Below are 21,748 nucleotides of genomic sequence, written 5' to 3'. Positions count from 1 at the left end.
AGGAAAATTTATTTTTTGGCAAATTTTCTCATTTTTGTAAGGGGTTACATCATCTATTTTTGCAAAAAAAGGCAAAAATCAAAAAGTTTCAGGTTTGAATGCCAATGGATTGGAAATTAAACAAAGAATGAGTTATTCCTTAATCAAACATGTTTTTATAATTTGTTTTCCCAATTTGCTGGACATATATGTATATCTTATATATGTGTACATCTGTGAAATCAAATAATTATTAGAGCGCCAATTCAAATCAATCCGAAAATAACGACCCTGTCTCTCCCACAAAACCGCAAAAAGCGCCATCTGGCGGAACTCATTAAAACCGTTTCGCTAGCTAAGTCGCAAGCCACCTTAGACTTATACAGCAACCCAGGGCTGCTAAGCGGCACTTATCACTTATCGATTTCCTATTCCTATTTCAAAAACCGATAGGTTTCCCTCCGTATCCTTTTGGTATTTCCACATTTGAAAGCCTGTGTCCTTTTTTAGTATGTTTAAGGATAAGGAAGGCTGGCAGCCCAGTAACGAACGTCTGAGAAAACATTGAAAATCAAAAAATCGCAGTTAACGTAGGCGAAAACGCGAAAATCGTGAAAATCAACCGCCTCGCGCCCCGCCTGCAAAAGTGGCAAAATTGCGAAATTAAACATCGAAAAAAGAGAAATCCTTTAAGCCAAAAAAGGAAAACCGGGGGAAAGGATTAAGAAAAAAAAAGAAAAAACCAGGACTTACAAGTGTGGCAAAATCGGATTACGGATTACATAGAAATTGAAATATATATACATCGAAAAACATATATATAAAGCGTGTATATAGCTTGATCCCGGGACTCGACTTGCCCTTTATCCTTGGCGGCTCGTCCTTTGTTGTTATTGTATTATTATGTAAGCTTTTTTGGAGTGTGTTGTGTGTTGTTGTCGCAATGAACTCTTTATTGTCAAAGGCAATTGAACGGCCGCAGCTGCCGCACCCCACGCCCCCTTTTCGAGCGCCCACTTATCCACCCACCACCGCCCACCGCCCACCACCCACTTTCCCACTTTCCATCCCCCACACACACACTAGAACACACACATACAAGCGCACACGCAGGACACGAAGGACCTTTGTCTAAAAAAAAGCCAAGTTGTTGCTGTTGCACTTATTTGATTTGATGACTAAGTGTTGTGTGTGCTTTTCTTTTTCGCTTTTTTTTTTGGTTTTTCAAAGGACGACAAGGCGATATCGATCGCCAGCTTGCCAATTATCGATAAGTCGCATGACGTGCTTGGCTGCGAAATTCAGTTCAAGGCAACGCCTCGAGTCCTGTGTCTCCGTCTCCGCTTTGTGCTCATCCTTCGCCGCCCCCCACCCCCCACTCTCCACCGCCCCCTTTGCCCCCACTAACCACATCTATTCAGACAGCCAAACTATTATTGCATTTGCCAAAGCGATAACTTGGACACGCTTCATCGATTATTTCGATAATATCCATTATTGGTTTTGGTGTGGGAACTGAATAGGACATCTCTTTGGAGTCTCTATAGTGAGCTTATTGGAGGCATTATGAATGTTTATTGAATGAGTGGCGATTATAACTAGAATATAATAACTCTTTTTACTCCATTGCTTCTATTTAATCAGCTCTTTTAATCCGAAATTAAATTAAATTGTCAATTGAATTATCTCACTATATTCTAAAATTTAGTAACTGCCAACTAGTCAAGATAATATCATATTTTGTAATAAATTAGCTAATGCTTCAAACTTTTATTTATAAAAAATATTTTTACAATATATTTAATTCTTCAGCTATTATTATTGTTTTGGTGTTAAATAATACATATCTTGTTACATTTTAATCAAATTAAATTAATCACATTCTAACCTAATCAAAATAGTCTACAATACATGTACTTATATTCAATGTGACGAGTTCAAGACCCACAGCTGTCTAAGATTTTACCTAATATATTAAACATTTTTTGTTTAAGCTGTAAATTACATATAATTCTGCCCATCTCTTTGGATAAAGCTCATTCTCACCCCACATCCTGCGTGCCTCTTTCAGAATTCTCTCCAGGATGTTGTCCCTGTCGTCGCCGCCGTGGCTGTTGCTCCTCGTCCTGTTCTTCTTGGCAAGTGGCTCGGCAACGGTGGTCTCCCTGGCGGAGAACGCGACACTGGCGACGATACCTTCCTCCTCGCCGATCTCCGTGAGCTTCAGCACCACCTCCTCGTTGGCGGCGCCCATTTCCACCGAACTGGAGAATCAAACGGCCAGCAGCAGCGGCAACCTCAACGCAAACAACGAAGCCAGCGATGAGCAAACTGGCAGTGCCAACAGCAACGTCAGCAGTCACAGCAGCAACATCAGCTTGCCCAGCAGCAACATCAATGGCAGCGGCAGCGGCAGCAGCAACAGCAACATGAACAGCAGCAACACTAGCAACTCCAACAGCAACTCCAGCTCAGTTGCCACTTTAAGCACAACGACAGCGGCCAATTCTGGTGGGGATCAGCAGGAGGCCCTGGTCCTGGCCACGCCCACAGCCCTGAATGGCAGCAGCACGCCCCCCGAGCACCAGACAATTGGCCAGGCCCCGCCCACCAAGGGTGAGCAGGAGGCGATCCTGCGAGCCCTGGACTGGCTGAAGGAGAAGCGGGCCTCCGACTATGGCTGGGGCAACGACACCCATGTGGTCATCCTGGCCAAGGAGCTGTCGGGCGGACGGGATCCCAACGACAGTGTGGACGGGCACGTTCAGGTCATCCAGGAGTTGGAGGACACGCTGTCCGTCAAGGAAATGGAGATCGAGATACTGGCCATGCTGGATCGCCATCACACGCTGCCCAAGCCATTGGATCTGGATAAGCTGGCCAGATATGTGCTCGCCTTGGGATCCCTGTGCAAGGATCCCAAGCACTTTCATGGCCACGATCTGGTGGCCACACTGCAACACCATGAGCCGGCCCAGGACATCGAATTCGCCCTCACCACCCTCTCGGCCTGCAGTTCGGCGGCCCATGTGCGGAAGCGCCAGATCCGAAGACTCCTGGACATCGCCAGCGGTGTGACGGATCAGAGCGTGGACGCCATTGCCATGGTGATCCTGGCCCTGCGGTGCATCGTCACCGATCATCGCCATCGCCATTTGCAGCACTTTGTGCGACGACCCGCCCGGGGATTGGCCTCTCTGCAGGATCAGCGCGGCAGCTTTGGATCGCTGAGGAGCACGGCGCTGGCCATGCAGGCTCTGCAGGATCTGGAGTACGATCCCGCTGGCCACTGGAATCGCACGGCTGCCTCGCGCTACATCCTCAGTCGCCAGCGGGCGGATGGCGGGTGGAGCGAGGAGCCGCTGCAGGATGGCCAGGAACCGGACATCGGAGTGGGCCTCACGGCGGACATCATCCTGGCCCTCGGCTGGAAGGGATTGGGTGCTGTGCGCGCGCTGCAGTGCGACCATGTGATACGCGAGAGCAGTGATCCCACGGGTGAGTCTGGATCCCTAACCTTGAAATAACCAGAGATCGGGGTCACCAATCTCTATAGCTTGGCCAAGGGATAAGATATACCCTTCGTGTTTTATTGGAAATAATGGTTATTATCAGAATCGATATATAGATATCTCTAAAACAACAATTTAAAATAGGGGTCACCAAAAACTATATATAGAACATCATGTTAAAATCCAAGTTAATATCATTAAAAACTGAAGTGGGCCCCATTATAACTCAAACGATTTATTACACTTTAAAATTAAGATGCATATAATAAAGCTATGGGCTTTAACTGTGCAGTTTTGGGTCACCTTTTTGTAAGTAATGGGAAATTTATAAACTTCCAATACAAAAGTGGGTACAACAACTGAAAAGTCAAAAACTGAACTTTTAATCAACATTTTTAATAGGGCACAACCGCTTATAGATACACCACATTAAAATCCTCAAGTGTAGATTTGGGTCACCAAAAAAGTTAACCTTTTTATTTCACTATTACCACCATTTGGATTTGTTTTTCCCACACAGAGAACGGTGAGCCCAAGTTGGCGGTGCCTTTCGGGCTGAGTTCCTCCGCCGAGGAGTCCGACGCCAAGAACATCTCCTACACGTACACACTCTGGGTGGGATCCAATGTGACCGAGGCCTTCTCCCTGTCCCTCATCTCGCCCAAGAACACCAGCTTCTTCAAGGCCATGACCCAGGCGGCCGAAATGGATCCCAGGTAGGTGGCTCTATGCCCCAGAAATACTCCATTAAAGGTCTCTATCACTTACACTTCCATCTATTCCCCTCCAGATTTATTTTCGAGGCGCGGGAATGGCCCAATGGCCACTATGTGCACACTCTGTATGGCAAGAAGGAGGAGCCCCGAGGGTGAGTTTTAACCAGATTTGGTATCATATCTGCGAGTATTAATGGTATATGTATAACCCTTGATCAGGTATCACTACTGGCTGCTCTATCGATTGCCAGAGCTGCCCGATCCCAATAATACGCCCGGGAATCAGCTTATTGCGCCTGTTGGTAAGTATTTCGTTTTGCTTTACGATTATAGTGGAACTTCTCTAACTCAAATCCAATGTTAAAGAAAAACATTTTCAAGAACAAGAAAAGAATATTTAAAATACCACTGAAGGAGTCTAAAAGTATGCTTATGTTTAAAAATGCATTGCATACTTTTGAACACCAAAATTAGAGGTTTCAAAACGACTAGTTAAAAATAATTCATTTTTAAATGGTTGAGTAATTATAGGGAGAGAAGTTCGACTGAAGAAATCCAATTCCCGAGCAGGTGATAACCTTTGATGGGAACTCTTGCAGGTGTGGACGAGCTAATGGTCGAGGATGGGGAGCACTATCTGTATTGGTACAAGAAGCTCTAAGCACGCGGCCTTAGACGGAGCTGCAGTTTAACCCACTAAGCAAAGTCGATAAACACCCGGTGCTATCGGACTATATCTATTCTATATATATGGCCATAGTCACGTCTCACACACACACAACACACACGCAACAAGCGAAAAGGCACACACACTCGCACAGGAATAGCTGTATGTACAGGTATTCCTGTTCAGGTGTACTGCTCCCTCTATATATATTGCATATATAACTGCATAATAATGGCGTAATCAAAAAAAAAACTAAAAAGAAAGAAACAAAAAAATAAGACACCCCAACAAGAGTACACGGAAATCACAAGAGAGAGTGAAAGATCGGTGAAAAGGAGGTAACTGTGGAGGCCCAGATTTCTAACGGATAACTAGGATACAACACCCTTAATAGTTAATTGCTCTAGACCTCACAACTGATCTCGATTCGGAGCACCTCAGGCTAATACTTATGCATAACGATAACGATAACGATAACTAAAAACGATAACAACCCGATAAACAAAAAAACCAAAAAGAAAAATGAAAAAGAGAGCGTGATGAAAACAAAAAGTAACGACTTAATGCACTAACAACAGGCATCGAACGGTTAGCCGTTGACTAACGGTAGCAATCCGTCCGTTTTAGGCCCTCTCAATGCTTCGCTTCGCAGCTATCGATGCTAATCGGTTCTCGGTTATCGGAGGCATAATCGGGCGAATCGTTTGTGCGATAAGCGATAACTATTTCGTTGCTCGTTTAAAACACCCAAAAAACAAAACAAAAAAAGAACAACAAAACAAAAAACCAGAGAAAACAGATAAAAACCCAATGCTTTATATGTTATTGAAATAAAAGAGTAGGAAGAAGGGATCTAATGGATCTGAAGGATCTGCAGGATCTGGATCTGATCGATCTGAAGGTAGACAAAACGGAAGTGGTGGAGAAAGAGGCCATCGAGCTAGTCCAAGCGAAGCATGTTATACCAAACACCGTACGTAACAATAAGTGATTGAAAATCATCCTTAGACATACACACATACTGCATAAATCGATATATACATCTTGCATATACATTAAAAAAAAAACTAGTTTTATATGAAGTTAAGTGAACAAAGGCCGTGGCATATTATATAACGAGTATACAGGATAGCAAAACGGAGGAGAGAACGATACTACCCCAGGACACTATATATACAAACGCTCCACTATATGCCTGTCAGAAACTATTCACTCCCCATTATTACGTACATGCATATACCCAAAGCCATATTACCCGAAATCGCATTACCACATATTATACATGCTATATCTATCCCCCGATAAAACGCCTACTCATTATATAGCACCCCCGTAAACTCTTATTACTCATCGTCGCTCTCACCCACCCACATTTCTTCACTTATCACTCGGAACCTTCAAGCCGTTGATCTTAAAGCCTAGCCTAACCGAAAACTACAACTACTAAAACTACTACTTGAGATCTTTAAGTGCAGCAGCGAATCCAAAACTAAACTAAACATTACTAACCTAGCGATCTAACTAACTCGTTTATATTATAAGCATGAAATTGAGCTTTTTAATTGTGCAGAACCCAAATTAGAACACGAAAAACAACTACAACTAACAACTACACCAACACCGACACCTAGAATACAGATGGATTTGGAGAAAGCAGCGTAGGATTTGAGGAATGTGTTATGTATGTTCTATAACCCAGTATGTCCCCTTCCATGAGTGCCCAGATTTGATTTCAAGTCCCCAACATTTGAACAACAACGGCAGGAAAATATGTGCATCATTTTCGATTCCACTCCATTTCGGTGGAACAAAAACTTGAAAAATTTCACTTTTTCAAAAAAAACATAGTCCTAACCTCAAAAATTGATCCAATAAATCATCGAAATTGAAACATGTATCGATTTTTGCAGAATTTGAAATTTTACAAGTTGTGAATCTTAAAAATTCTATTAGTTTCGAAAAAGTTGCATTTTTATCTTGCTATTGCTGACTTCTTAAATTCTGTTTGGTGAGTGGAGAAAGTAACAAGAACCAGCGTGAATAAACATAAAAATAATTGAAAACTACAAGGAAAAGCCTCTTTACTTTAAGGAAAATATCCACATCAGGTAAGGTGTTCACGATTTAAAATTGTAAGCTTTTATTTCAGCTTTTCAATGCGGAGATTCAGCTTATTTTTTTCGCACGCAGGTTAACATTTTGGTATTTTATTATTATTACGTTCTTTCTTTTTTCTCTTTACTTTGCCAGAGTTTGCGCTGTATATTGTATGAATATAATATATAATATATAGATTCGATATTCGTTTGTCTTTGCTACGATTTGAAGAAGGCCGCATAGAGCACGAAGGCAACAGATTTACAACATCAAACACTTTACAAATACGATTCGATTACACATGCACACATTACACACACGTCTAGCTAAATAGGATGGATTGGAGGATTGGATTTGGATTGGCAACAATTCGAGTTCCATCAATTATACGACTTGTTTTATCTGGAATTTGTGGTTGCAGTTTGTATATAGGAATATTAAAAGCGATAGAATCATGATTCATGTATAATAGGGCGGGGCGCAAAGTAGTCCTCAATGAATTTTGAAGTTAATTTGGGAAACTATACTAATCTCTAGTTGAGTTCGACCATTTAAAAAAAGAAATGGTGACTCTTGGATGCAAAAAATATGTAGCAACAATTATTTGAACAGGAATTTGCGAAAGTGAATAACAATAAATATAGATTTGTAGCATTTAAATAGTGGATTCAATCACTTTGCAAGTTTTTAACAATTTCAAGAGAATAATTTAATAAAATAGTTCAGTGTATCATTTCGCAAATTCTTAAAAAGCATTTATCTATGAATTTAAATTGAAAATATGGATGTAGGTCCTAATTGCACTTTCAAACTAAGTGTTTCGATCGTTACATTGCACATTAATTGAATTTCTAACAAATATTGCGGAAGTGGCTGTGGATATCAAGACATAGTTCGAAACTATTCAGAGATTACGTTCGCCCCGCCCTTTACAGTATATAGCTAAATACGAATGCTTAGGTTTACGTAGTGAGGCGGCTTTGCTTTGTTCTCAGTTGAGTAGCCCTGCTCCCGGGGGCTTTCCCTCCTCGCCTTTGTTCGCTGCTGTCTCGCTCCTTTTCGTGTCCATCGCTCACATGGCGAAGCTGAGCTGCAGGGCATTGCGCAGTTCGTTGAGCACCATGGAACCGATGACCATCTTCTCGCAGTTCACTAGCAGCGTGAGGGCCTCCTCCGTTTGCCAGTGAAGGGTGAGGAGGACGAGGCTCTTGGAGCTCAGGGTTTGGCCAGCGAAGCAGTGCAGCTGGCCACTGGAAGAGCTGTGCGTATGGGCCACATTGATGCACTCGAAAACCTTTTGGCGCAGAGCGGCGACATCGATTAGATCGCGCCGCAGCCCACGCAGCTCGCATTGGTGCTCATTCATGCCACGCAGCTTTGCACGCTCCTCGCGATGACAGCTCTCGCCAATCTGGACGGATCTCACCAGCTCGCCCACCGGCGGCTTCAATTGCAGCCGTGAGCTGCCCGCACTGGAGATCAGCTCCAGATCCACAGCGTGCGTGGAATCATTGAAATCCACGCCCAGCACTCCACTGGCTGTTTGCTGCGGTTGGAGAATGGTCACCGGCGCAAACTCATTCAACTGCATGCCCGCCGGCAGGGTTGTTTGGCCCAAATGAATGGCCGTAATCTCTTTTTCGCCACGATTCTGGAACTGCAGCTCAATGGAGCACATGCTCGAGGAGTAGAGATGCGGCGAGCGGGTGAAGCGGTAGGCCAACTGCAACCCATGCCCACTGACCTTGTTCAGTAGCTCCTTGTGCTTGAACTCGATGTGCGAGGGTCCCACCAGCTCCACCCGATTGCGGGCATGCTGCGGCTGCAGTGGTGCCGCCTGCCCAGCCATCAATGGAGTGCCTGCGAAGAAATCATTAGATTAGGTGCATCTTATAGAGGGGCATTTAATTACCAGGCGTAAGGAATCCTCCCAGCGAGGGCGTCATCACAGGACCAATGGGCGGAATGTCATCCAAATCGAGCAGCAGGTCCAGATTGCTTTTGGATGCCGGCTGCTCTGTCTTTTTCTCCTGCTTCTCTTTCACCTTCTCCTGCTTCGCTTCCTGCTCCTTCATCTCCACTTCATTGTCGCTACCGGAATCGCTATCATCACTACTGCTGCCACTGTAGGCCGACGACTCCTCGCTGTCCGAGGTTCCAGAGGAACCAGCTGCATTGTTGTTATTGTTTGTAGTTGCTTTTGCAGGAGATGCCTCCGCCACCTCAATGCCACCAGCATCGATGAGCTGCTCCTTTTTCGCGGAAACCTTTGCGGGCTGCTGCTGCTGCTGCTGTTTCTTCTGCTCCTCATCGCTGGTCCCGCTGCCATCGCTATCCGATTCGCTGTCGCTGGTGCCACTGCCACTGCTGCTCCCTGATTCCGAGTACGCCGAAGACTTGTCCTCCGATTCGGAGAGGAAGCTCTTCTCGCCACCCGCCCTCTTTTCCTTGCCTCCGGCCGCACTGGAAGTTGCCTTGGAGCGCCCCGAAGGCGAGTCCTCGCCGGGCAGCTTGTCCTGCATGAAACCGGCTATATTGCGCACCGACGAATCCGGCGGAATAACCGGGAAGGCAGGCAAATCCTTGTAGCCAGCCGCAGGCATGTTCAGATAGTGAGACAACGATCCCAATTGGAAGTTGTTGCCATCCCGGTACTTGCTCTCCGGCACCGGAGCCGGTTTGCTGGCCAGGAACACTTGGCGGGCGTGCTGGCTGAGCACCGAACTAGTTCCGCTGGCCGGGAAGATGATCTGTCGCAGGAAACGGGCGCGATCACGGACATCGTAGTTCGGATCGTAGCGGGCCAGCGTGAAAACATACTGACACAGCAACGACGTCTGTTCCGGATTGGTCAGATAGAGCTTAACGCCCAGATTCAAGACCTGCAGCTTGACCACATCCTGCTCGTCCACAAACGACTTGGCCATCTTGCGCAGCACATCCGGGGCAATCAGCGGCACCTTCTCGTTGTATTCGCCTATAAGCCAAATGATGGCCGCCCTAGCTGCCGGCACATTTATGTAGTCAATGAGCTTGGCCATCTGGGTGATGATCTCAAAGTGCTCGGCGGCTTTCGTTTGAAGAAGACGCTTGATCACCACCACGCTCTCGGCCACCACATGCTCTGGAGGAAATAGAATATGGATTAGTTAGAGGTTCATACAAAAACGCTTTGTAAAATAGCTGAACCCACCGTCATGATTGGACAGCAGATGCACCAGGCCACTCAAACAGGTCTCGGTGACCTCCTTAATGCTGGATGCACATCGTCCAATGGCCTGAATAGTGGCAGCCACAAATGACCTATCGCTGCTGGAGATGTAGGTCTGAAACTCGCGAAGGATGAGTGAAATACTGCCCGCCGAAGCCAAATTGGTGAGGATATCCAGCTTGAGGAGCTTCAGGTGCGTGGGATCGCTGGTGCGCACAAAGAACGACTTGAGATGCGGCTCAAAGATGGCCTTTCGCTTGGTGGACATCGAGGCGATGCAATTAAGGACCACACTCTGGACCTCCTTATGCGATCGCAGCAGTCGTATGAGCGCCTTGGCAATTAGTTGCACTTCATTCTTGGGTGCCACATGATGATAAAGCTGCGCCACCGCCATCACCACCGAGGCATTTCGCGATTGGAGTAGTGGTTTCGTTTGCCTCAACAGCAGGCGATGATCCACATCGATGTGGTAGCTGTTGCTTGGAGAACTGGGTGTCCTGCTACCATTTCCACCGCCATTGTTGTTGTTATTGTTGGTACGCGACTTGTTCTTCTCCTCATCGCTGCTGCCGTCATCGCTGTGTGAGGAAGAGTGCGAGGATTCGTCGTAGAAGCGTTCGTTTACAGGCGTTTCACCTAGGCCATCGTTGACCAGGTCCTCGTCATCCGCATTGGGATCCACGAACTGAGTACGTGCGTAGCGGGTCAGCATATTGATGATGATCACCTGACCCCATTCATCCACGTCGACGAGAAGATTGCACAGCTTGCGATAGTTCTTGTGGATCAAATCCACACGTTCTGGGCAGACCTACGATTATAAGATTCTTAGTATACAGAGGGTTAGGGGTTTATTTTAGCTGCAGACCCACCTCATCGAAGGCCATCACTGCTGATCCCACCACCAGCGTAGTGCGATCCGACAGCAGCTTCTCTATGACCATGACCAGTTCGTCCTTCTGGTCCGCGTCCAGGGAATACAGCTTGGGAATGGCGTGGGCCGCCGTCTTCCGCACATAGGGGCTCAAGTCGGCGGCACTATCCCGGATGGCCAGCATTACGATGGGCACGATCATGCTGACCCTGATGGAGGACAACACCCGCAGTGCCGAGGCGCGGATCAGTTGATTGGGGTCCTTGAGGGCCCGCTGAAACGTGGAAATGGAGAGCAGGGCCAGGTCCTGCTGCTCCTCGGCATATCTCACCAGATAGACATAGACCAGCTTCTTGACCTCGATGTTCTTGGACACGACATTCTTGACGACGGCCGGGAACAGGTCACTGGCATCCCGTCCGCGGGCGATCATCCCGATGATCCTCTTCATGGCCTCCAGCTTGAGGCCATCCTTGTTGCTGTCCAGCATCTGCTTGAGGTCATCGTGTTTGCGTCCATCGGACTGGAAGAAAGCTGCTCCGCTGGCAGGATCCGCTCCAAATTCCACATCCAGTCCCATCTGGGGTCGCTCCACATACGTGGACATGGCGAAGGGATTGCTGGCCGTGTTCTGCTGCATTCTGGCGAGGACTACTCTGGATTCGGATGACCACTTGACCTTTTCCTTTCCTTTCTTTCTTTTCCTTCCTTTTTTTTTTGTGTGGGAGTTGGCAGTTTTTTCCGCTTGGCAAAAGCCTCCGCCGTGAAACCTTCGGTCTGGTGGCCTCCCCTATGTGTGTTACTTCGAATCCCCGAGAGGATCGGCCTGGTCAGCTGGTCGTCCTGCCACGCAGCTTGCGAATTCTCAAGGGAAAACTTTTATTTATGGCGAAAATTCGGCCAATTTTTGCATTTTATTTTAGCTTCTTTTCCAGTGTTGAGCAACAGTCGATGGATAAACATACCAAAATATACCGACTCTCATAAAATACCAAAGTACCAGAATAATTATTAAATCCAATTGGAATATGTATAGCTCTAGGTACGTTACGAACATTTTTATGCACTTTCTTATAACCCTTTAATGGATAAAAGAATTTTATTTTCCCCAAAAAGAAATGGTCACTGGAAAAATGGCTACAAGCTTAACTGGAATTGTACTAGGGAAGTAGCCATTGTTTTATTGTCAATGTCAAAAAGACTGTTTAATATAATTTCCTTTAAAATCCAAATTATATCCAGAAAAATAGGGATTACGGTGAATTTTTAATTTTTGAAAGAAAGGGTACATAGGTAACAAATTTATTTTGGGTAATGCCTAGCGAAACTACTGGCAACGCTGTACCAACTTGCTGTGTGATTCAGGTCGGCATTTAAGCAGCGCGGCGATCTGGCAACACTCGTTCGCTACAACTCGACAACTACGTGGCTGCTGCGCGTTTGGAAGTGATTAAAAACAGCCAAAAGTACCCAGAACAACGATGGAAGGGACGCTCGTCAAGGTGCTGCTCCTTGTGGGCAGCCTGCTGATCCTGTGCTGCACCAGCCACGCCTTCATCGTCAGCGTGGACGCCCACAACGAGGAGTGTTTCTTCGAGAATGTCGAAGGCGGCACCAAGTTTGGTATGTTGAGATATGGATATGTGGTCTTGTTGCGGGGTATTTCACTGATAAAACGATGACACCTTTGCAGGCGTCACCTTCGAGGTGATTGACGGCGGCTTCCTGGACGTGGACATCAAGATCAGCGGCCCCGAGAACCATGTGATGCACGAGAGCGAGAAGGAGTCCTCCGGAAAGTACACCTTCGTGGCCCCCGCCAAGGGAACCTACACCGTTTGCTTCAACAACGAGCGCAGCAGCATGACGCCCAAGCTGGTGATGTTCTCCATTGACGTGGGCGAGGCCCCACAGCGCGCCCCAGGCGCTCCCGGCGAGGAGGAGGTGGGCCACACCAAGCTGGAGGACATGATCCGGGAGCTCTCCGGCACGCTGACCAGCGTCAAGCACGAGCAGGAGTACATGCATGTGAGTGGGAAAGGCAGAGGAAGCCAGCGTTTGCCACATAACCAAGATGGGGTTTCTGACCCCTCCTATTGGCAAAATGAACCATTGTTTTATCATGTCCCCTGACCATATCACTCGCCTGGTGCCACATAAACTGGCATAAAGGATTTAGTAGGGTCTTACCAAGCTCCTGTTACAGTTTCACTCCATAATGCTTTAGATCTGGTTAGCCTCTCGTTAAGAAGCTGAGAAATAGTTGAGCCATTGTTTTCTTTCTCTAGGTAATGGGGTGAATTTGTCAAGTTGCATTCCCTGATATCCACAAATCCATCTTTGCTTATATAGAAAATAGTTTATTCATGTAGATTGTCCACTAGTTTCTACATCAACAACAATAATAATTATATATCGAGGAGATATGACGTTTTAAGTGTCATTTAACCAACCCCTCCCCGAACGTGGGATTCCATTCCTTCATGACTAGGTCTATGGTCATATTATATCTACTGCTCACCATTCTCTGCTAATCCCCAATCCATCCACTCTTTCAGGTGCGCGACAAGATCCATCGCTCGGTGAACGAGAACACCAACTCGCGGGTGGTGCTGTGGTCCACCTTCGAGGCCCTGGTGCTGGTCCTCATGACTGTGGGTCAGGTCTACTATCTTAAGCGCTTCTTCGAGGTCAAGCGCGTCGTGTAATCCCGACCAGGAAACCAGGATGAAGAGCGGCACACTCAGCTGGGGGAAATGTGTGCGCAATGTGTTGCAGTCTCAGATTTAATTTAAACGATTAACATCCTTTTGTAATTTAAATAAAATACCTTGTAAAAAGTAACTAGTGGATGGAAATATTTTTTACTGTCTTGTTTTCGTTTCGAGAACATTTACAAAGATATAAAAATTGCATCTACAAAATAAATTATTAAGCAAAGATAATAATTATTTTCCAAAGACCAAAAATTAAGACGAATTTTTAAATGAAAACAAGACAGAAAATATTTTCAGACACACATTCAATGGGGGAAATGCCACTTTGTGTATGTATCAATTGATTATTAAAAAACCATTTATGTTTTATAATAAATGTAAATTAACATGAACCGTGGCCACGTAAAAAAACAAATTTTATCCGTGTTTCTATAATTTTTGGGTTAAAAATGGAAGTTTATTTCAGGAAATGGTTGGACTAATATCGTTTGTTGGATCTTAGATATGAAAAACTAGAGCTTTAAGAAAGAGACCACGAAATCTATAATACAAGTATTTTACAAAAAGTTTTCTTGAATAACGACAGTTAAATATAATCTTCGTTAACATTTTAACGTTAAACCAGGACCTCAAAATACATATGAAACGAAAGTTTGAACGATGTCGAGGGTGTGGGCTAGTCGAAAGTACATCCAAAAGTTCTTTAAAAAGACTGAGCTGTATCCACTGGTGTAAAAACTAATATGTATACATAGTCACAATATGAGAGAAGAAACCGGTGCTCTTAAAAATTGCAATGCTTCAAAAGATAATCTTCCTATGAGCCAGTGGAAATTGAGTATTATATTGTGCAAAACCTCGTTTTGCAGCACTGACCCAACGTTTGATTATACATATTTTCTTATCAATGCAGAACTTTGGAGACCGGGGAGTTTTACTGAGGAGTTCAGCTATTAGACTGCTTTCAGTGAGTGCTATAATGGGTAGTATGTGTGCCGTAGCGCTTTGGCCTGGTCCCAAAGCACAACTCCCCGAAGGCGATTTTGGACAGCGAATGCTGCAACAATGTCGCCTTTTGGAAAAACCCAATGTTTCGGTGGACCTTAAACACTTTAAAGCGTTATCGGAAAAGTTTCCAGCCGAGGTACATATACTCGTTGGTGTCTCTAAAAAATCTTTGCTAATCCTGGTAGTCCTCCGATTTTAGTTTGGCATCGATACCTGCCGGGTGAAGGCCCAACCGGCGGAACGCAGTGAGAAAATCCGGGAGCAAATCGCTTCCGCTTATCCGGTTATTCATGAGAGGACTCTTCTGCTCTACATCAGTTTCCTGGAGCACAAGCTCAAGTTCGGTGGGTACACCATTATATTTCCTAAATTCAACAAAATTTAAGAGTCCGTTTTTGGTTCTTAAATCCCCTACCGGATTGTTAAATATTATAAAAATAGCATTTTTAAATATACAAAGGAGTTCTTAACAAATTTATAAAATTGGGTATGTACAAAATATTATAAATATTTAAATGCACATTATTAGAGACCTAAAGCACAAACAATTAGATCACTTTAAAATCAAGATATGATTAGTGATGTTATGGACTTTAGATGTACATACATACATATGTATAGTTTGGGGTTGCCTTTTAACAAGATATTAGAAACTTGAAAATTCTTATGCAGATTATTAGAAAGCTAAACAATAATCTTTTAGAGATAATTTATTTTAAAACCGCGATACAAATATTAGAGTTATAGACTCTATATGCGCAGTTTTGGGTCACCTTTTATCCTAACCTCAATCAGTAACTAACCGATCCCAATTCCACAGGGAGCAGGCAGGAGAAGAACGTCTACAAGGACATGACTGTGGTGGACTTTGTGCAGCGTCTTCTGGCGAAGAGATGTGTGTGGTTCTTCGACGGTGGCGACTTCTATAAAACCATGGATGGCCGAACAGGACACGAGGGCTTCGAGAAGGTGGGCACATCGGCGGAGAAGTATCCCCTCACCTTGACCTCGGTGCTCAGCTACGACGAGATCAAGCTGGCCGCCCTGCTCTACGCGTCCACCCACTCGGAGTTCATCAACAATGGACGCAGGTCGAATGCCGGTGAGGTGACCCAGGACAAGAGTACCATCGAACGGGAGGGCGTGATCATTGGACTGATTGGTGCCCGGTTCGAGCGTCCCTATGTGATGGAGTACCAGGATATTATGATCACCCAGACTCAGAATACCCAGGCCAGGGGTTATGGACTGTCGAAGTCCTCGAATAAATCCGACACCCCAGCCTCAGATTTGCGTAGAATCTGGCGGGAGTTCTACGAGGAACCCGAGGACTTTATTTTTGGGGATATACCCCAGAATGAGGATCGTTTCGAGGAGGTTGACGAGGGTGTTTTCGACCACCATGTGATGCGCAAGCGATATGCCATCAGTTTCGATACCCTGCTTCTGGAGGCCCAGGATAGAGCACTCAAGATGGGCAAGCCCGCCTACATCCATGTGGTAGGCATCGGATTGGGCGTCTGGAAGGCCGCTCGTCGCCAGGATAGCACCTTCTTCCAATCCTTCGAAGAACGATTGCAAGCACTTGGAGCACGACTCAGCCACATCGGTGTGGTGCACTTTTCCTGGTTCCATATCCGTGGATTTGGCGGTTTGTACGACGGAGCCATGTTTCCCGTGGAGAACCATCCGCGAGGCGGCATTCTCATCCGGAATTCGAAACGAAATCCCGCCGACAAACTGACGGAGAACATGCTGCCCGTGGTGACCTATGCCTGGGATGGAAACGCCCTGCCTGGCAATGAGTTTTGGGCGGTAAAAATATGATATGATACCTTCTTATATGACTATTAATGATGATTTTTTTTATAGAAATCGCTGAGCGCCACTGGAGATCCGGCAGCAGCCTGTTCCACTTTGATTACAGAGCTGCAAAATACCCATATAAACAGGGATTACATGAGTGGAGCCAATCTGCACATCGCATCCGTGGAACACGGATTACTTCATGTGGGGGACTACGCCAGGAAAGTGATTGTCTAACTATCCTTTACAAATTGTTACTCATATACTCAATACTCATATACTCAACACTCTATACGCCTCATAAAATGTGGGCATTTCTATATTGAACTATTAACTTTATACAAAAGGATGAGGTATTGAATACAACTCATCCAAAAAATCTCAGGGTCTTGGTGTTTTTAAGAAATATACTATTTGTTAAACGATTTATATAAACTATACAACGGAATACTAACCTTCCAAATCATTTTATATATGTGTATTGTACCATTACTAATAAATATCTTAAAAATAGGTGGATGTTTTTACTAAGAGGGAAAGGAATAAAAACATTTTAAAAATAAAAAATGATTAAACATTTGTATGAAACAAGCCATGTTTTTCGGCTTGATAAGAATGTGGCTGTGGTCTTTATTTTTTCAAGCTGTATTGTGAATCAATGGTACTTTGTTATACCCGCCCAATGACAGCTGTGAAAATAAACCACCATATTCTCGGGATGATTCGATGCCCGCATTCTAACAATGCCATTGAATAAGAAATTGATTGTGTGTTAACCATTACTGAGTTCGTTTATTGAAATTGAATAGAATTATTAGCTGTCAAATGACAGAAATGTGATATTATTGTAATGTACCGTATATAGATAGCAACAAGTAACACAAGATCCCAATTTTTCGGCATGGGTCAGATCAAACAATGCAATTCCCCGCACCCTCTCACAATCCCAAATCTTGGTGTGTGTTGTGTTTGGTTTTTGGCATTTCCGTTAAGTATTAAAAATTATGTCGTATTTAAAACACTTTGTTCTGTATACTTCTGAAACAGCGTCGTATATCGAAAACAGTGATATAACATTCACAACAAGTTTATGCTCAAATATAATATTATTCTTTATCAACAATAGCGTTTTATCTGTAACGGTGCACACCCCACTGTTTTATCGATTGCACTACGTATGTACACTTGTCTATATATATATATAATATATATTCGGTATAACTAGATATAATTTAATTTCGTTACATTATTTTGTAGGTAATTAGTGCGAGAAACAGTACAATAAAATCGAAAAGTCAAGCACAAACATGCTCCATATATGATTTAGTTCAAGGTATATATGCAATAGGTAGGTATCGTTAACGCTTTTAGGTTTAGCTTTGTATTTCTAGTTAATATATAGGTATATTATGATGGCAAACTGCATGAGGATCTGAGTGCATTCCATAAAAAAAAGACCTGACAACTTTACAATCGAACTTCTGTTACTCAAGCTCCAGACTTAAGACTACGTTCTCGTATAACAAATCGTAAGCTAACTGAATATGTTTATTATTTCAGTTCTCACTATCACGTTCAGCTGGGAATTCCATTCAATTTGTTGATGACAATTTGCTTATTTAGGTTTAATTTACTTGACATGTTGAGAAAAATATATATTATTTTAAATCGAATCCCTGCTGAATGTGAAAGTCATAACCAAAATGCTTCCTTAAATGAACACAACAAAGTAGTTTAGAACATGGCTTAGGTATAGATTCGCTGTGCAAATCGAAACAAACATATATTTATTTGTTGTAATAAAGAAAAAAAATACATAGAAAAACATAAAATGCTTTAAAGCTTCTTATCGACAATATTTTTTGTGATCTAATATCCCAGAACCTAAATGTAAATGTGAAAAATCCGAAAGTGAAAGAGATATGGGAAGAGTTCAAATCATATTCCCATTTACAAATTCGTTAGGTCGTCACTTTCATGATTTTTCGGGGATCGTCAGTGTGGAGGGAGGGAGCAGGCAGGAATAATACCAATACCAAATATATAGCATACAAAAGCAGCTGCTGTGGTGTAGCTTGTTAATTAAACTCAATTGAGAACAGCTTTTTTCAGAGCGGTTAGGCCAACAACTTGGCTTGAGTCACCCAAGTTCGACTGCATATACATACATGTATGTAATATGCTTCTCAGCTTTTCTTATATAACATATAACAGAGCGGCGATAACAAGAAATCACTCGTCATGTCCGTTTATTGTACTGCGTGTGTTGCGTTGCGTGTACGATGCACGTCATTCTTTGGTGGATGGGCGTATATTTTTATGGAGGCGCCAGCGCTTGTCCATCCGCCTCCGTTTTTTTTGTTTTTTTTCCCGTAACCCGTAACCATATCGGTCCACCCATATTTTCGTTTCTATTCTGTTTGTGTTTTTGCCTCCTTACTCATCGTAGTCGCTGATGAGCAGGCCACGCTTGCTGAATCCCAGCGATGAGACGGCGGACAGGTTGGGCGTCGTATCGATTCCCTCGAAGAGATCGCTGGTCACCGAGCTGTTCAGCGAGTTGAGGGTCACGTTGAAGGTCGACCTGCCGCCGGCCGTGTGGAAGCGCTCCTGGAGCTGCTGCTGCCTCTTCAGGCGGTCCAGTTCCTCGCGCAGCGCCTGGTTGCTCGCCCTCAGGCCATCCGCCTCCCGCAGACAGTCACGCAGCCTTTTGTGGGTGTAGAAAATGGAGAAGTTTGTTTATATTTGGTGGTCATTGGAAGTACAGCTTGTTTGTTTTAGGGGGAAACCGCAACCGGAGATTATGGAAACCTCATGTTCCCTTATTGAATCATAGGGATACTTGAGAATCCAGCTCATTTTGCATGAGATAAGGCGAAAAATAACCGCTTTAGGGTCTTTTTATGAAGATAATACCCCTTTATCAGCACTTTAAATACGTATACCTACTGAAAATTCGAGACAGATCAAGTGTCGGGCCTTTTCGTAACTCTACCCTCCAGTTCTTTCTTAAACATTATGTAAACAAACTTTTTAGTCGCCTTTTATGAAATACTGAATACTTCTAAAACAGCACCAAGGCCAACCTTTTTTTAAGACTTAAACTTTTTTTTTTAAATAAAAGAACCAGAAGAAGTTAAAGTCTCCAATTAAAATTAAAGATCTACAGGAACTTTAACTTCTTTAAAAGTCAAGAAATAAGGATCAACATATGTATAACTACTAAATAATATCTAAATAACTAGGTAATTTTTGACTTTCTTAGGGGTCCTATTTTTGATTAAAGCATAAGTACCTAGGATCATTGACAAATGCATTTTAAGAATTAATTCAAAAGGGTAAATCTTATAAAATCGATGCATTTCTTGAGTATCTTGAGTTTAAAGCTTAAATAGAGATGTACAAAAACTATGGCCTATACTATAAAGTCCAAGATTTTAGAAAAAAACCGCTATTATGGTTTCCCCCTGGGACGAAGACCACACTTACGTGTCAATTTCTCCCTGCATGGTCTTGATGTACTCGCACGCCTTGATCAGAATCTGTGACTTGGAGTCGTTGGGCGGCGTGCGTCCGCTGGAACTGCTGGGATTCCCCTTGGGATTGCTGCTGCTGGCCGTGCTGGTGCTGGTACTCGTGCTGCCACTGGTACTGGGACTCGTGCTGGCCTCGCTGAAACTGGAACTGGGGCTCAGGCTGGGCAGCATCTCCTTGAGCTTGAAGATCCAGCTGTTGATCTTGTCCCGGCGCCGGCGTTCCACTTCATTGTGCGTGGCACGCCGTTTATCATCGCGTTTCTTGTAGGCCTCCAGTTTGCTGGTGGGCGTTTGGCCAGCCGTTTCCGGCTGGGAACGGGCCTGGGCGTGGGAGCCATAGAGGACACTGGTGGCGGTGGTGTTTCCTGATGGAGCAACAGCAGGATTCACAGATTGGGTTGTTACCACCAGGGGTTTCAAGGAGGGTGCAACTGGAGGACGGCTCGGCTTCTCGCTCAGCGCATCCAGCTCCAATTTGATGGCCGCCTTGGTCGGTGGCTCACCAACCAAACTGGCCGTGTCCTTGACCAGATAAATCTCACAGCCGGTGGGCAGCTGCAAATTGGTGGGCAGCAGCGAATGGACATCCAGATCGGAGCCGGGCTCCTGTTTAATGGCATAGTACTCCTGCGAGTCATCCGAGTTCTCGTCCCCGCAAATGGTGAGGAATATCTGGGCACCCTGGCCGCTCATGAGGGCATTTCCTGTGGCGCTGGTGAGGATTAGGCTTTGATGGCCGTTGGCAAATGAACTGCTGAGCAGGGCCTCCGATAAATCGGCCGTGTGATGGCTGCTGATGATGTTGGTCATGAGGCTGTTGCCAGGCGAAGGATTAGGATTGTTGCTGGCTACGGAGGAGGATGTGGTGGTGGAACCGAGTTCCATTTCCAGACGTGGCCGCTTTCGCACATTCATCGTGGCATCGATGGTGATCCGCTCCGTCAATAGCAATGGACCAATGCCAGTTGCAGTCCCAGCCAGAATCCCTAGCACCCGGAATCACGTAACTCTGGATCTTCCCGGGATCTCCTCCTCTGTGTGCTCCGATCTCTCGTAGGATGGTATTTCGGATATGGATGGTGTATATCCCTCGATCTGGACGATCTGCGGTGTTATTAACTCCCGACTGCCACGAGGATCTGCTTTGGAATCGAGCGCTGCGGCGGATCTTGGCGTGTTCGTGTTCGCACGGCCATTTAACAATACAATTTGTTGATTTTTTTTAACAAATTATTTTCGTTTAGTTTAGTGTGCCCGTCGGCGGGCAGCGAATATATACCGACAAATACACACAGCAGGTGTAGCAGAGCGCTAGAATACCAGATTTAGTATTTTTCCCGGCAAAATTTAAAATTAATCTACATATATAAAACTCTCGTTTAGAGGTTGGGAATCAGTGCAGAGTCCATACACTTTCATTTAAAGCATACAAATGTTGATAAATTATTGCTGCAGTTGTGTAAGTGTTTACTAACTTTTTTCACCCCAAAAGATCCATATATGCTACTGAAAAACTGAACTGTTCAACAACACATTAATTTTTATTTTATTTAAAATATTTTTATAAGACCTAAGATGATATGTACCTTAAAGCATACATTTAAATTTCCATGACACAATCG

At 44.5% G+C, this 21,748-nt stretch overlaps 5 protein-coding genes across 6 annotated transcripts; 3 read left to right on the top strand and 2 right to left on the bottom strand.

Moving 5' to 3' along the window:
- Positions 1–510: 510 nt before the first annotated feature.
- Positions 511–5,941, top strand: LOC119558406 (uncharacterized protein CG3556). The gene is made up of 6 exons (XM_037871938.1): positions 511–884; positions 2,051–3,477; positions 4,012–4,207; positions 4,282–4,359; positions 4,427–4,509; positions 4,807–5,941. Exons 2-6 carry the CDS (start codon positions 2,064–2,066, stop codon positions 4,866–4,868), a joined length of 1,833 nt encoding a protein of 610 aa, XP_037727866.1. The 5' UTR covers positions 511–884; positions 2,051–2,063; the 3' UTR covers positions 4,869–5,941.
- A 1,124-nt stretch (positions 5,942–7,065) lies between these two features.
- On the bottom strand, positions 7,066–11,993 carry LOC119558405 (AP-3 complex subunit beta-2). The gene is made up of 4 exons (XM_037871937.1): positions 11,058–11,993; positions 10,165–10,996; positions 8,884–10,095; positions 7,066–8,831 (listed from the first exon to the last, which is right to left on the bottom strand). The coding sequence occupies exons 1-4, from the start codon at positions 11,697–11,699 to the stop codon at positions 8,044–8,046; spliced, it is 3,474 nt and encodes a 1,157-aa protein (XP_037727865.1). The 5' UTR covers positions 11,700–11,993; the 3' UTR covers positions 7,066–8,043.
- A 450-nt stretch (positions 11,994–12,443) lies between these two features.
- LOC119557933 (transmembrane emp24 domain-containing protein 2) lies at positions 12,444–14,168 on the top strand. Its single transcript, XM_037870943.1, has 3 exons — positions 12,444–12,682; positions 12,753–13,087; positions 13,618–14,168. Exons 1-3 carry the CDS (start codon positions 12,541–12,543, stop codon positions 13,765–13,767), a joined length of 627 nt encoding a protein of 208 aa, XP_037726871.1. The 5' UTR covers positions 12,444–12,540; the 3' UTR covers positions 13,768–14,168.
- A 487-nt stretch (positions 14,169–14,655) lies between these two features.
- Positions 14,656–17,201, top strand: LOC119556585. Of its 2 annotated transcripts, none has more exons than XM_037868885.1 (4): positions 14,656–14,920; positions 14,984–15,128; positions 15,605–16,599; positions 16,657–17,198. In XM_037868885.1, the coding sequence occupies exons 1-4, from the start codon at positions 14,684–14,686 to the stop codon at positions 16,825–16,827; spliced, it is 1,548 nt and encodes a 515-aa protein (XP_037724813.1). In that variant the 5' UTR covers positions 14,656–14,683; the 3' UTR covers positions 16,828–17,198. The 2 variants fall into 2 exon arrangements, with proteins under 2 accessions (XP_037724813.1, XP_037724814.1); XM_037868886.1 differs by lacking the exon at positions 14,656–14,920 and adding an exon at positions 15,226–15,271 and having other exon boundaries at positions 15,014–15,128; positions 16,657–17,201.
- Positions 17,202–17,371: 170 nt separating this feature from the next.
- On the bottom strand, positions 17,372–21,384 carry LOC119556586 (putative GPI-anchored protein pfl2). Its single transcript, XM_037868887.1, has 2 exons — positions 20,080–21,384; positions 17,372–19,297 (listed from the first exon to the last, which is right to left on the bottom strand). The coding sequence occupies exons 1-2, from the start codon at positions 21,039–21,041 to the stop codon at positions 19,027–19,029; spliced, it is 1,233 nt and encodes a 410-aa protein (XP_037724815.1). The 5' UTR covers positions 21,042–21,384; the 3' UTR covers positions 17,372–19,026.
- Positions 21,385–21,748: the final 364 nt, after the last annotated feature.

The sequence above is a fragment of the Drosophila subpulchrella genome, chromosome X (assembly GCF_014743375.2).
Source record: "Drosophila subpulchrella strain 33 F10 #4 breed RU33 chromosome X, RU_Dsub_v1.1 Primary Assembly, whole genome shotgun sequence".
NCBI classification, from domain to species: Eukaryota; Metazoa; Arthropoda; class Insecta; order Diptera; family Drosophilidae; genus Drosophila; species Drosophila subpulchrella.
Note: the sequence above shows the minus strand (reverse complement) of the source record. Positions and strands in the feature narration are given on the sequence as shown.